General features: G+C 42.7%; 1 protein-coding gene across 1 annotated transcript in view; it reads right to left on the bottom strand.

The window, feature by feature from the left end:
- Positions 1-664: 664 nt before the first annotated feature.
- Positions 665-14,669, bottom strand: part of SLC22A15 (solute carrier family 22 member 15) — an 81,847-nt gene continuing 67,842 nt past the window's right edge. Inside the window, exons 9-12 of the mRNA XM_041757413.1 lie at positions 8,220-8,340; positions 6,683-6,755; positions 2,994-3,182; positions 665-2,662 (exon numbers count right to left, since the gene is read on the bottom strand). Coding sequence (XP_041613347.1) covers positions 2,573-2,662; positions 2,994-3,182; positions 6,683-6,755; positions 8,220-8,340 — 473 coding nt within the window. The 3' untranslated portion in view covers positions 665-2,572. The remainder of the gene's footprint in view (positions 2,663-2,993; positions 3,183-6,682; positions 6,756-8,219; positions 8,341-14,669) is intronic.

A 14,669-nucleotide genomic window follows, 5' to 3' on the forward strand; every position in this document is an offset into this window, starting at 1 on the left:
CATTTTCAATGGGCAATGTTTTAACTCACCAAATCAGGAAACTTCAACACTGTTTCTTTTAACAAATCAGTGTGGTACCAAGGTTCTGGACAAGCTGTTTTAAGACCTTTGACTCTAGAAACTGGGGGTTTCTTATGTGTCTTACATTTTTCTTGCTGCTTTTGAAGAGAAAAACATTTAATTTTGAATAGAGTAAAAAAATAAAAAGGATGCTTTTTACAAAATCATCTGCACAAATTATGTTACCTATAAATTCAAAGCTTTCTAAGAATTTCGTCAGTGCAAATATACACATGTACACACTCTCTACAATCCTATTCTTCAACACTTAATATCAAAAGGAAAACAATCTGTCTTTATAAAAGGCGATAGGATGAAAAAACAGTAATTATGAAACTTTGCCAAAAGACCATCTAGAAAGAAACAAGTACCTTATTAGTGACACAACAGACATGGGCAGCTGATGGCCTGCCTGGCCTTTGTAAGCAACATGTGTATCCCCCCTTCCTTTCTTCCACCCCATAGCTGGGAAAGCAGGATACCCAGGGAGGGAACTAATGGAATCCTCATTTATTTAGCCAGAGACAGAGAGAACCCCAGTGACAACAGAGAAATGGATTCCCAACCGGTCTTCAGTTAGAATGAAGCTATCACACTGGCTGCCTCTGGGTGACAAATTTATTAACTTCTGGTTTCCAAATTTTCTGCAATGGGATGTATTGCTCTTAGAACGCAAAGAGCGCTCTGACTAAAGAGCACATATATGCTAGTTCACTGCTTTATTTTTACCTCCTGATCATTAAGAAGAGCTTCTAAGAGTCCTTGTAAGTTCCTCATCTCTTCCTCCCCTGGTGGTGGGCAGGGTCTCTCTAATTGCCAGAGAAAGGCAGGATTCCACAGTTTGGGGGTTTGGGTCAGATTTGCCTGGGATTTATACAAATGATACTGCAAGGAGTTCCCTAGTTTTCTCCATGTCTAGAAACAGTAATATTTATTAGGTCTTTCTTGTGTCTAGTCCATATTCTTCTGGGCACAGTAGATAGAAACAAACAGCAATAAAGATGGCCCCTATTTATGAAGAGCTCCAAACATAGCCAAGGGCATAAAGGACATAAAAATACTTTAACAGGTACAAAGGTACAGCCTGACAAAGTGCAAACCAAGAGGCTGATGTGGAAGGGGATGGGGTAGGTAGGGTCAGAGTCAACCGGGGGCAAGGCCAACAAGACATCCAGAAGCAGTCCCAATGACGTCTTCCCTTCATCTCCGATGCAACTTCCTTTTCTGTGAGAGTTAGTAGAATGGGAAATCCTGAAGACACAGAAATGTTCCCCCTTGGGAAAGTGGCCCAAAGCCATGCTGTGCAAGCTTGCTGACTCCAGGCTAATACTTCAACTTTGAGAGAGTGTTCAAGTTTTGAGGGAAACAGATACTTCCAGCACATGGTTTTGGAAGTTGAAGTGTGGCAGACTTATTTGAAAGTTGGTGGTACTTCATGAAAAAACAATATTTCCTCCGAAATTACTTGCTTTCCACTCGGACTCCAGAAGCAGGGACTGATCTGAGATTGGAAGTGTTCAAGGTCTTAAATGTTAAAAGCCCCTCCCTGCACAATGCCCCAACAGACCAAACAAAAACTCGTGACAGATGGTTTCCTTTTATTCCTTCTAAAAGCTGCACCTCTTCAAGGGTCTGACGTGTCACTTTGTAACTGCCCTCCGCCTTTACAGAACTTCATTCCTTACTGAGCACAGTTCTGAAGCTACTTGCTGGTACTAGAATCTGAGGTGGGGCCTCCTGGAGGTGCACCTCAGAACTGAGGAGGTGATACAAGTGGAATGTCAAAGGGAGTTAAGAGGGCTCTGCGGCCACACTTCTGGCTCTGAGAAAATCGTTATCAGTACAGTTGGTTTTTCCCAGGGGATGGTCTCTGGAGCTAATGGCAGGAGGTGAAGCCAACCCTCAGCCTGCAAACCAAGGGGCAGACCCACCTTTCAACAGTTAGGGGAAAGCCAGAGGCCTTGGGGTACATTTAATCAATCACCTCTCGGTGCTCCTCCTCTGGCACAAAACTGAAAGGTGAACAGCAGTCTGCCTCAGGAGACTCCTGGTGAGGCGTCAAATATGGTATTAGGATGAAATCTTAAGGATGGTTTATCTTATCCCACTTCGAAGTGCGAAGAAATTTTACATGTCTGCCTTTAGGTCATGATCAAGGATAAGCAACATGATCAGACTTCCAGAAACAAATTAGCTTTCCTTTTTTTTTTTTTTTTTTCAAATTAGCTTTCCACTCCGGCATGTGTTTTTGAGCTCTCTGGCCAGAAGTCATGGTTCAGAAATAAACCAGAATTTTGGACTAAAGAGTGACTGTACCCTCAGAATGGTCATATTCTCTCTCATGAAATCCCTTCCCCAGCTTCCTCTGTGCCTAGAAAAAATGAGCCCATGCTGAGTACCTTCCACGTACGTTCAAGCCTGCACTTCCACCACTCTCTTAGGTTTCCTGGAAAACCTTGCCTTGGCCAGAGACAAGGAGACCATCTGTTTGGGAGGGGGAATCCGAGGCAATTCACTTAATCATCTGGGTTTCTTCATCGGCATCAAAAAACTCCTCTTCTTCCTCACTCTCACTGCCTAAAGTGTTGTCCTTGTCAACAGACTGAGACAGGAAAGGAGAAAAGGATGGTCACATGATGCCACGACATTTCTAAAATGAAAATTATTATCTGACACTCAACTGACAAACGCACTTTCATGACATCTACTCTCCAAAGAATTTACCCTGCCGTGTTCCAATAAAGCCAGAGAGCAAATGACTCACTGGCTGTCTTTGTTCCTCTAAACCAACCAGCTGCTATTTATCCCATATCTTTGTTTTTCAACAGTTTTGCTCAGTTCTGTAAAATCTAACCAGAACATTTTCCCCCACACCCAGAAAACTATCATCATCCAAGTGGTACAACTGAATGATCAAAAGAACTATGCCATACCTGTGGGGGATCCAAGGTCTGTAAAGATAACGCTTCCTCTCCCAGCCTCCGATAGGAATACACTTGAAGGTCAGAAAAAGTCTCAAGCAATGGGCTGTTAAGGGTTTCTGGCAATAATAAACTTAGGAGGCCCGAAGTCAGGCCAGTGGCTCCAAAGACAACGAAGGGTAGAGACCCCTGCACATACCTCTGTGGGGGCAAGGAACAGAACAGAAACACACAAAAAATTAGTATCCATTTCCCGCCACGTGACAATCAGCAGTCTTATGACCGAGTGATGGCTGTGTTTACTACCCAATTCATGCCTTCCCACCAGAATCCACTACAAGCCACTTCTCTCCCCATGGCGAATTACCCTGGAAAGCCATGGAGTGGCTGCTCAGGCACGCAGAAGTGGGAGTGGGTACACAGAAAGCAGCCAAGGTATGCGGGTCAGAAGCAGTAGGGGAGGGAGGTATTGCTTTCACTGCTAGAGATTCACTTCTAAGACAAGGGATCTCCACATACTCTTGGCTTGGGCAACACCCCAAATACTCACAATAAATGTTAAAGTTCTCAACACTGGAATCAGTGAAAGGATCCCATATACGGTGGCTGACTCACTTAGCACCGAGTAAGGGACAGGTGGGGTGCAGTAGGGAGGGATAGGTAGGGGACTGCGGGATCAGGCTCACAGAAATCTCAAAAATGAGGAAGTATAAGGAAACAAGAGATAAATTGCCCTAGGTATCTGAGGGGGGGGGGTGCTTTTTTATGACAGCCATCTGTGACCAACAAAGAATAACCAAACCCTAAAAAACTGTAAGGCATTAAAGATGTTATCACTAGTCCTTACACAAAGGTGCTGTCGGTGGAGACACTAAAAAGATTTACGTTCCCTGGTTAGCTTTCAATAAAAGACCAACCCTAAAAGCCCTCAGTGGCAACCTCATGAGGACCCCTTTCATTCCTGAGAGCTTTTTTTTCTGTATCCTTGCTTAATAAAAACTCTTTATCACTTTACTTGCTCTCCTTTATCCGTGAGATTCATTCTGTGACTCCATGAGACAAAATCTTGGCTCTCCCTCTTCAGCATCATACCTCAAGGACAGGGGTTAAAGGTAGGACTCTCCACCCCCGAAAAAAAAAAAAAGAAAAGCCTCAAGAGCCCTAGAATATCCATGTGGTCTGGAAACAACCTGAACTGAACATGGTGATACAACATCGTTTCTGAGACCCAGAAGACATTCTCAGGAAAATTTGTTTCTTTAAACACAAACAGGTTCAAAGATAACATAGAAAACTGTTGCTCTAGAGCAACTGGGGTGTTGCTCTAGGGTCCTTCTGAGCTAATATTCTCGAATTCCTATACAGGAGTTGCTTAGCTTTATGATCTTCTCACTTGGGCTTCCACATTGTGTGGATCGGAACCGCTACTAGTTAGGATATCCTCTCAGATAATGGGTTGCTGATTTTTCAGAAGTAAAGAGATGATGGAGAAGGCGGGTGGAGGGGGGGAGGTGGACAGGGGGAGTCTCACCTCTGGAACCCACAGAGAGGTCCAACACTGTGGGTGTGTCATTGGAGCAAAGGGGACACAGCACTCTCACCGCTTTTCAACTGAGCAGGAAGAGAGACACAGTACTAGGTATTTGAATGTTCTGGGAGAACCATGCAGAGTCACAGATCTTTAGATTTAAACACCTAATGTCTGACACACTTGGCAGAATGGAACTAATTTATATTAGAGAATGGTTTTATAGTGTAAAATTAGGCATGAAACATGGAAAGAGATACTTATGTAAAGGAAGTACACTGCAACTCAAAGACAGAAAGAAAGAAAAGGCTACAGCAGCATTTCAGAGATATCCTCCTGTACCGGTGAGACAGGAAAACCAAAGGGACACCATGAGAGAAAAAGCTGTTTTTGCCCTTTGCTGCTTTTCCGGCTTCTCTTCTTGCTAGGACCTGCACCCTCACTCCACTTCACACAGGTCTTTATATATATATAAATTTATTTTTTATTGGTGTTCAATTTGCCAACATATAGAATAACACCCAGTGCTCATCCCATCAAGCGCCCCCCTCAGTGCCCGTCACCCAGTCACCCCCACCCCCTACCCACCTCCCCGTCCACCACCCCTAGTTTGTTTCCCAGAGTTAGGAGTCTCTCATGTTCTGTCTCCCTTTCTGATATTTCCCACTCATTTTTTCTCCTTTCCCCTTTATTCCCTTTCACTATTTTTTTATATTCCCCAAATGAATGAGACCATATAATGTTTGTCCTTCTCCGATTGACACAGGTCTTGTAATGCAAATAGCATAGGTCCTCTTTGTGAGGGGCCAACACTTAATGATTTCTCTAGAACAGATAACGTCTAAGGAAGGACCAGGTGAGAATGACCAGTTGAAGCTATCAGATGCACATTCCAGACTACTGGGAGCTAGACATCTAGACATCTCCACACCAAGACCCCCTGGCTCCAAGGAATAACACTGGGGCCCTTGTCTTCGGTTCTAACCAGTCCCTGGATGCCTCAGAGGACACGTACACCAGACCACCTCCAGCCCCCTGAACAAAGATGAGACTCCCTCCTTTCCTTTCTGAGCCTCCCAGTCACTCCATCTGTATCTGCTCTCTCTAGATCTTCGATAAACTCTGCTTTCACTTCCTGCTGGCTCACATTTGATTTTCATGTTGCAGGAAGCCAAGGACCCTCTTGGCTGGTCCTGTGGGAACCTCCCCTCCCGGGGTCCTTGGACCCAACCTGCCAGCATGCTAGGAAGTGGGGAGAACAGTTGTCTACACAGCAAATCTAGTCACCCTTTAATGAACTCTGGCTGCAAGGGCCACAGATCGGACCAAGCAGAGACAGGTGCAGCGGCTCCATGGATTCCATCTCTGAATCCGAACCTTTCAAGACTGGAAGGACTTTAAGGGCTGCCATTAAGTCTATCCCCTTTCTTTTGACTATGAAATTTAGAAAATGCTAAAAACTCTTAACAGACACATGTCAGGCATGTTTCTTTTCCAATTTTCTTTTCTGAGTGGTGTGCCTTTGGGCAAGTTACTTGACCTGTTTCTGAAAGAATTTCTCATGTTTAATAAAGGGTAATACCAATGCCCACCTCACATGGTTATTGTGAAGCTTACACGAGATGATGTGTGCTGAAGAGCTCAACACAGGGCCCAGCACACAGCAGAAGCTTAATAAACATTCACTAATTGATTAACTTATGAATGGTGACTTCCTAGGAGGGGGCAAGCTGGCTGTTGCTAACTCTCCACAATGAATGTAGATAAGCAACCTCTCAGAGCCTTCAGGGTAAAAGCATCCTGGGTAACACCTCATCTGCCCTGAGGGATACGTAATCTAAAAGATATAAGGTTTACACTTGGTCAGGCTGATCTTAAGTAGCAGCTGTTCATTACTACTCTCTTTCCTTTTTTTTTTTTTTTAAAGAATGTATTTATTTATTTGAAAGAGAGCAGAAGCAGCAGGAGAGGCAGAGGGAGAAGCCAACTCCTCGCTGAGCAGGGAGCCTAATGTAGGGCCCGATCCTAGGACCCTAGGATATGACCTGAGCCAAAGGCAGATGCTTGACCAATTGAGCCACCCAGGTACCCCTATTACCACTTTCTACTCAAAAGCACAAGCATTTCCAAAGCAGAGAATCTAGAAAAACAAAACCAGGAGGTACAAACCAACCAGTGAGGGGATGAAGGGAGCAATAATCCCACCAATTCGGGAGAACATAGAACAAGTCCCGAGTCCAACATTCCTGAAAGGCATAAAAAAGGGGGAAACATTAGTAAAGTTTTAGGAAGGGAATGTAAAGACCCTGTGGGACAAGGGCCTATAGTAATAATAAATCCCAAAGTGGAGGGAACACAGGCTCCTTTAAAGCAGTGCTGCCAACTGGAACATTCTGAAATGCTAGAAATGTTCTGTAACTGCACTATCCAATATGGAAGCCACTAGATGCCCGCACCTATGAACACTTGAAGTGTGGCTAGTGAGAATGAGGAAGTGGATTTTTAATTTACTTCATTTTAATTAATTTAAATTTAAATAGCCACATGAGGTTAATAATACTAGACACCGTAGTTATTACAGAGGACAATACAGAAATGACCATGTGAGTATTTCTTTGTCAGATGTTCTTGGGGGTTTTTGTGTGTGAGATATCCTATGAACTAATATATTCATGGAGAGCCAGGGGTTTATTATCTGAGATGTCTGCCCATTTATTTAGTTTCAACTAATTGACGATTAAAGGGTCAGGCATATGACTAGGAACTGAGCACATATTCTCAGGAAACCAGGAACATTACCTTCCTGGGGAGTATGGACATGGAAGAGGTGGGAAGAAGTGGGAATGAGAGTGGATGCAGTTGGGATGGCCACCCATCACCCTTTCACCCCAGCCCAATTGTTGGTAACACCCCAGTTTGGACAAAATGGTCACCCCCAGTACCACAGCCAGCAGCCAGAGAAAACAGGTCAGAGGAAATTAGGAAATGACCAGCCAATAACAGACAGCCTAGGAAAAATTGGAGGGAAAGAGATTTTAAATTAATAGGTAGAAAGAATCATTAAGTTTGCATGGATGAGGGAAAACATCTGGAATGATCTTGAAAAAGACAAGGGAGATGTTGAGCTAGGGAATACTTTCAGGGCCAAGAGAGCCAGTTCTAAGAAGACTGAGGTATATCCCTGCCCTTCACATTTTGTTTTCAGACTTATGAGGGGAAATTCATATATTCTTTTTGACACAAGCATGTCCTACACATTAGAAACCACATTTAACAACTAATAGGTACACCTCATCTTCACTTCTTACTGGGTGGAAGTACCTTTTTAAAAATGTGTCTTATTTTGAGCTAAAATGTGGGTTCTGTGAGAACAGGGACTCATCCCCTTGCCTGTCATGTACCTGACACAGGATGAGTGACTGAACAAATCCAGTCCACTGAAATCAAAATGGCATCCGAGCACTCTCTGGGTGATGGATGCATTCAGTGGACAGTACTTCTCGTACGATTTACAGGAGGGAACTCAGGCCAAACTACAGCTATGTTTTCTCTGCCAAGTAGCCCGAGTATCATCTACACAGTTAGTTTTGGGGCTCACACCTGCTTGTTGAATTGTTGCTGGCGCACGCTAACGATGGACCCGGTGGAATGAGAACTGGGCCTCTGTTGCTGCAAGCACCCACAAGACATGCAGGATGTGGGAGGCGCACCTGATGACGGTAGGGTACAGCTCGGAGGTGTAGATGTATACCACGTTAAAGGCAGCGCTGATCGTCAGCTTCCCGAGCAGAGACAAGGAATGGCTGTTCACCACCGCAAACACACCTGTGTCTGAGGAGCACAAAGGTGACACCTGTGAGGTCCTTCAGAGAGAGAAAAATTTCTTTAAATGGCATAGTTAATTCTGAAGGAGCCAGAGGCATGAATATTGATCTCAAATGGGAGGAGGGGGTATGACGGAATACACATTCAGAAGGCTTGGTAGGCACTCACAACACACACACGTGAATACTTTCCAAGTGTCCTGGCTGTCCCCATGACATCTTCCACAAGGGTGGTCATTATGGGTGATGAAAATTGCTTACTCCTCAATGACAGGGCTCTTGGAACACTTCTGCCCTGCAGTAAAGCAAGCTTCATGGGGATCGTTAAGTCGCATCCACCATGGGGCTCCTTGCCTCTCTTTCTCAACCTTGTTCAACAACCAGTGAGGTGAAATGGTGGTTAGCAAGACAAGCCTTGGCACGGGTACAGAGTAAGTCTGATGGATACAAGAGGCAGAGACGAGGTCCAGGAAAACAACTCTCTTCAGTTTGCATTTCTTGGTGTTCCATTGGAAGACATGGAATAACCCTGTTAAATTACTACCAGAGGATATAAATTGTTCACGTTCTTTAAAGAACAAGATTCTAAATGTGCAACTACTTTTAATCTTTCTTCCTGCTCAACTTCTTACTTGAATCTATTGATCACTAATGCTATTTGTTTCCTAATGTGACATCTTTTCATAAAATGCAAAAACACATACTAGGGCTGTTCATTTTCCTATCAAAATACTACTGATTGTCCTGTGGTTCTTTCCTTGCTTACCGTTATCCTCCCTGGGGTCTTACAGTGTAATTATTCCCTTTCAAACATATTTAACCTCTCCCTTCAATAACACACTAGCCTTTGCTTTCAAAATAACAATTTTTCCTTCTGAGGAAAAAAAAAAATCTCATTGACTCTGTTGTACTTTCCCCTTCACCGGCAGACATCATCAATGAGTGACCAATCCTCCATCTCCCCAATTTCTCTGCCTTGTAGCTCACTACAATCTGGCTTCTGAGAGCATGCTCTCCTCAAAGTCCTTCTCCTGAAGGTCAACAGCGAGGTCCTAATCACCAAAGTAATTTCCTCTCATCCTCCTTGACATTTCTGCCAAATAGAATACACTTGTCCCCTTCCTTGGGGCTGCCTGCATGGCTCATAGAAACCACTCTTCCCTTAAATAACTCAAAAGCAATATTCCTTCCTTCCTTTGACCTCCACTATCTCTAGTCCCTGATCTATTCAACTGCCATGCTTCAGAAACACTCCTGTAGCTGCTTCCTCTTCCATCTCATCTGCCCAAAATATATTTCAAGATACTTCAGGGGAAGGCTGGTATCTCGTTTGTATCTGTGCCCCTTGCACCGTCTCCCATAGTACAATACTCCGTGGTGCTTGCTATTTGTTGAACAAATAAGTAGAAGGACTGCAATAGGGATTATTTAGCGAAAAAGAATCTGTGTTCATGCTCTCTCAACTTCTAAGGAAGGAGGCATTTAAATACCCCATCCTACAATATGCTTCACCTTCCCGGCTGGACTATGAAATAAATCTTCATCTACATTAAAGATGGTGTCCTCAACACAGTGGCCCAGGCACTGCCAAACCCGACCATCTGGGGCTTTCTCCTCTTCTGCCAGGCCATTTGGAAGAAGATGCTAGCTTTTTAAGTACTGAATATATTATTTTAAACCATAAATGCTTCTGGAAAAAGAACTCTGTCTTTAGCGTTTACTCCAAGATGTATGTCTGCGCCTGAGATCTATCACTTCCATTATAACAATTATAAGGGCAATTCATCAATTATTTTCCAGAAAACTTAAGTGTGTCAGGAAGAGGTATTCGGTAGCTTTGAAGCAAACATGAATATGCACATTTGCCTTACTGCAAATGATCTCTGGGACTGTTTTCAACCCATACATGATGGCATCTTTCAGAGCTGTATAGCAACACTCTGTAACATCTTTAACAACAGGTTAGGGGATTGCTATCCCGAAAATTGAATTCAAATGGCACACCACAGAAGGCTTTTATCCAAACACCCACAAGATCCAGAGCTGGAAGAAGTCTTTCACGTAAAGCTCAGGAGGCTTCCAGCTGTAACCCATGTGGGGAACCAGGGTCCAGCCACGTATGCACAGAGCACCCATGTCAGCCTAACATCTCATCAGATGCCTGAAAAAACTTCTCTCCTGTGGTCCTGACAATGGAGTCTGCAGTCACCACCTGAACCTGGGGGAGATTACCTTATCCCAAGGTAGCCCGTATCAATGTCAGATAGCTCTTTTTATTAGAAAATTATTTTTTATCCTTTCTGGGGCTCCTGCCTGGGGAGCTATTGGGCTGTTGGTCATCCTGAGTCAATGTTCAGGAGTGCTTTGCAGCCACTGGGCTGGTTCCTTTGATTCCTGACTTTGGTTCTTTATCTGAAAATAAAATCAGATGTTACTGGCTATTACCAGCAAATGTCCAAAGTGACTGGGTAAAAAAAAGGTAATTTAAAAAGGAAAACTAAACTCAATTATTGGTGAGGGGAAAAAAGGTAATTCTCAAAACACCCGTATCCTTTATAGCACTGAATGTGAGAGGTTTTAAGTTTATTCCAATGATGCAGCTCTAAGGACATCATTTTTAGAACCAGCTATCTGAAAGTTTTCTCAGAGTCCATCTGAGGTTGCCAGAAAAAAAAAGTCTCAGTATGCTATAGTCATATTTCACTGACCTCAAATAGTAAAAATTCAACTTATTTGTCTACTTCAGGGGTGCCTGGGTGGCTCTGTTGGTTAAGCACCTGCCTGTGGCTCAAGTCATGATGCCAGGGTCCTGGGAGGGAGCACAATGGCCTCCCTGCTCAGCGGGGAGCCTGCTTCTCTCTCTCTCCTTCTGCTTCTCCTTGCCTCTTCCCCTCCCTACTTATGTTCTCTCTTGCAAACAAATTTTTTAAAAAATTATCTGCTTCATTCACTGAGTGATTATGGAAAATTTCTGGTTGCTCATGCATATGTTAAATATCTTTAAGATAGCAGTATGCTCTTTGCTATGATACACAGGTGGGCAAAAAACTCCCCAAAATTATTTGCTTTCCATACACTTTTTTTAAAAAGAAAAATAACATATATGCACAAATTTCTGTCACTATAGTTTCACCATTTCTAAAATTTCACATGAATAAAATAATTTAATTTGTAGACTTCTGTGTCTGGCTTCTTTTAGTTAGCATTTAATGTTGTTGATATTTATCCATGTTGTTGTGTATATTGGTAGGTCAGAGTTCAATTCTTTTGTTGTTGTTCTTGAGCAATATTTCATTGTATGAATATGCCACAATTTGTTTATCCATTCTTCAGCCAATGGGTATTTGGGTTCCTTCCACTTGGGGGCTATTATTAATAAAGCCACTATGAACATTTGCATCAAAGTCTTTGTGTAAATCTGCGTCCCTGATTCACTAGGTAATGGTGAGTTTATATAACTCGATAATCCTATGAATGGGTTTCTGATTTCTCTCCTTCCGGGGGATAGGTGGAGAATGCTCATTAGGATTTGTAGTTAGAGGTTAACCATGTGAGCCCCTCATAGAGTCCATCCCCTGAGGTGGCACAGGAGGGCTGCACATACCAGTTCCTGTTCCGAATCCGGGTCAGGCCCAGTTTCTCCTGGATCTCGTGGGGTTTCATGGCATCAGGCAGGTCCTGTTTGTTGGCGAAGATGAGGATTATGGTGTCCCTCATCTCCCCCTTGTGGGGCTGTCACAGCTCAGGCCTCCTCTCTCCTCTGCTTTCCAAAGCTAGTTCCTGCTTGCTCTACCACGTCCCCAGCTGCTCCCCTCTGTCCCAGAGTGGCCTTTCCAAAGCACTGCTTTAATCCCATTACCTTTCTGCTAAGAACTCAGTTCCAGAATCCAGAGAGGACTTTTCAAGAGCCTTAGCTGCATCCACGGCCCTTCTGAATCTTCAGCCTCACGAACCCCCTCTATAGCCTGTGTGCCTGCCTCCTCCTCACTGTAGCAGGTCTTTGCCCCCTTGGTCCCCCCTTCACAAGGCCAAGTTCTACCTGTCAAGGCCCAGCAAGACCCCGCTTCCTTCAGGAAGCCCTCACTGATGCGTTGGTTGGAGGTCCCTGGGCCCCGCTGCACTGTCTGCCCTTCAGCCCAGGCCCCTCCTAGGACCCCCTGAAGTAGTGTGCCTTTCTCCCTTCGCACAGCCACACTCAGCGCACATGCACCGAGCACCTGCTGTGGGTACACTCCCGTACAGCCCGGAGTCAGAACAAACCCTGGTCCTCGAGCTGCCCAGGCACTCCATGCTGCCACGCTCCCCATCCCCTCGCCCCTCCGTGTGTGCAGGCTAAGCATGTTCCATGCTGGGCCAAGCAGAGCTGGAAATACAGGCATGAGTGTCAAGGTCCTTGTCAGAGGGTGCTGACAAGGGGTCCGGGGTACACCTCTGTTTCAAACCAGTGTGTGCTGAAAGTTACAGATGCTCCAACAGAAAAAAAAAAAAAAAAGTGAGTGCAAGTGCAAGTGCAAGTTTCCCTTTTAAATAAGCTACTAATGTTTTTCAAAGTGTCCATTTTACATTTCTATCAGCCTGGTTCTTCCTCATCATTGCCAATGACGGTAATTTTAATTTTAATTTTAGCCATTCTAACAGGTGCATACTGGTATATATCTCATTGTGGTTTTGATTTCCATTTCCCTAATGTCAAATGACTGGACATCTTTTCCCATGCTTATTGACCATTTTCTTGTCCCTTTGGAGCAGCGTCCGTTCAAATCTTCTGCCCAATTTTTTTCTTTTCTTTTTTTTTTTTTTTTTAAATTTTTTTTTTTTTTTTAAATTTTTATTTATTTATGATAGGCACACAGTGAGAGAGAGAGAGAGGCAGAGACACAGGCAGAGGGAGAAGCAGGCTCCATGCACCGGGAGCCTGATGTGGGATTCGATCCCGGGTCTCCAGGATCGCGCCCTGGGCCAAAGGCAGGCGCTAAACCACTGCGCCACCCAGGGATCCCCCAATTTTTTTCTTATTATTAAGCTGCAAGAGTCCAATTCTATATTCTGGATATAAGTCCTTATCAGGTATATGCTTTGTAATTATTTTTCTCAGTCTGTGCCTTGTTCTTCATTTCTTTATGTCTTTCAGAAAACAAAAGTTTTTCATTTTGAAGTCTAATAATTTTTTTTTCGTTTTCTGTCTCATTTAAGAAATCTTTGCCTAAATTGCAGTAAGGTTTTTCTTCTACATTCTCTTATAGAGCTTGTATAGTTTTAGCCTTTACATTTGAGTCTCCCATCCATTTTGAGTTAATTACTGTATATGATGTGACAAGCAAATTGATGTAAAATTGTTTGCACATGGACATCCAATTATCCCAGCACCAATTGGTGAAAAGATTATCTTTTCCTCATTTAACTGACTTGTCATCTTTGCTAAAAATCAATTGACTGTGTGCAATTTTATGTATGTTACAATTGGATAAAACATTTTTAATAAGTGATCAAAATCTCAGGCCAAAAAATAAAATAAACCAAAAAAATAAAAATAAAATAAATACCAAACCAAACCAAACAAACAAACAAAAAAACCAACTGACCGCATGCATGGGTTTATTTCATACTAAATTCTATTATCTATACAGCCATTCCTATCTGCAATATAGTATAATGATTAACTTTGTAGTAAGTTTTAAAATCAGGTAGGATAAATCCTCCAACTTTCTTTTTCTTGATAAAAGTTATTTTGGTTATTCTAGATCCTTTACATGCCCATAAAAAATTTTGTTATTAACTTGTCAATCTTTTTCTCCACAAAAAGTCTGTTGGAAATTGTATTGAGATTGACTGTGCTGAAGATAGACTGATTCGGGGAGAGCTGATGCCTTAAACAAGATCTTCTGACCCTGAGCATGGTAATTTCTCTATGTAATAATAATACTTATTATTAATTAATTATTAATCACCACCAATTCATTTATTTAGTATCTTCTTTGACTTTCTCTCATCAATGTTTTGTATTTCATAGTTCTCTACAGGTCTCAAATATATTTTGTAAAATTTGCCCCTAAATATATTTCATTTTTATTTATTATAAATGGTATTTTCTTTCAGTTTTGTTTGTTGCTAATATATAGAAATAAAAGTGTTCACATGTATTAATTTTAGTAGATTTTTTTGTATATTCCCTAGGATTTTCTATGGGGACAACCATGTAGTCTTGTGAATAAAAACAGTTTTACTTCTTTATTCCAACCTGGATCCCTTTAATTTCTTTCTATTGCCTTGTCATATTCACTAGTAATTTCAGTACAATGTCCACAGAAGTGTAAGAATGGACATCCTTGCCTTTGT

Source organism: Vulpes lagopus, chromosome 5 (genome assembly GCF_018345385.1).
Source record: "Vulpes lagopus strain Blue_001 chromosome 5, ASM1834538v1, whole genome shotgun sequence".
Classification (NCBI taxonomy): Eukaryota; Metazoa; Chordata; class Mammalia; order Carnivora; family Canidae; genus Vulpes; species Vulpes lagopus.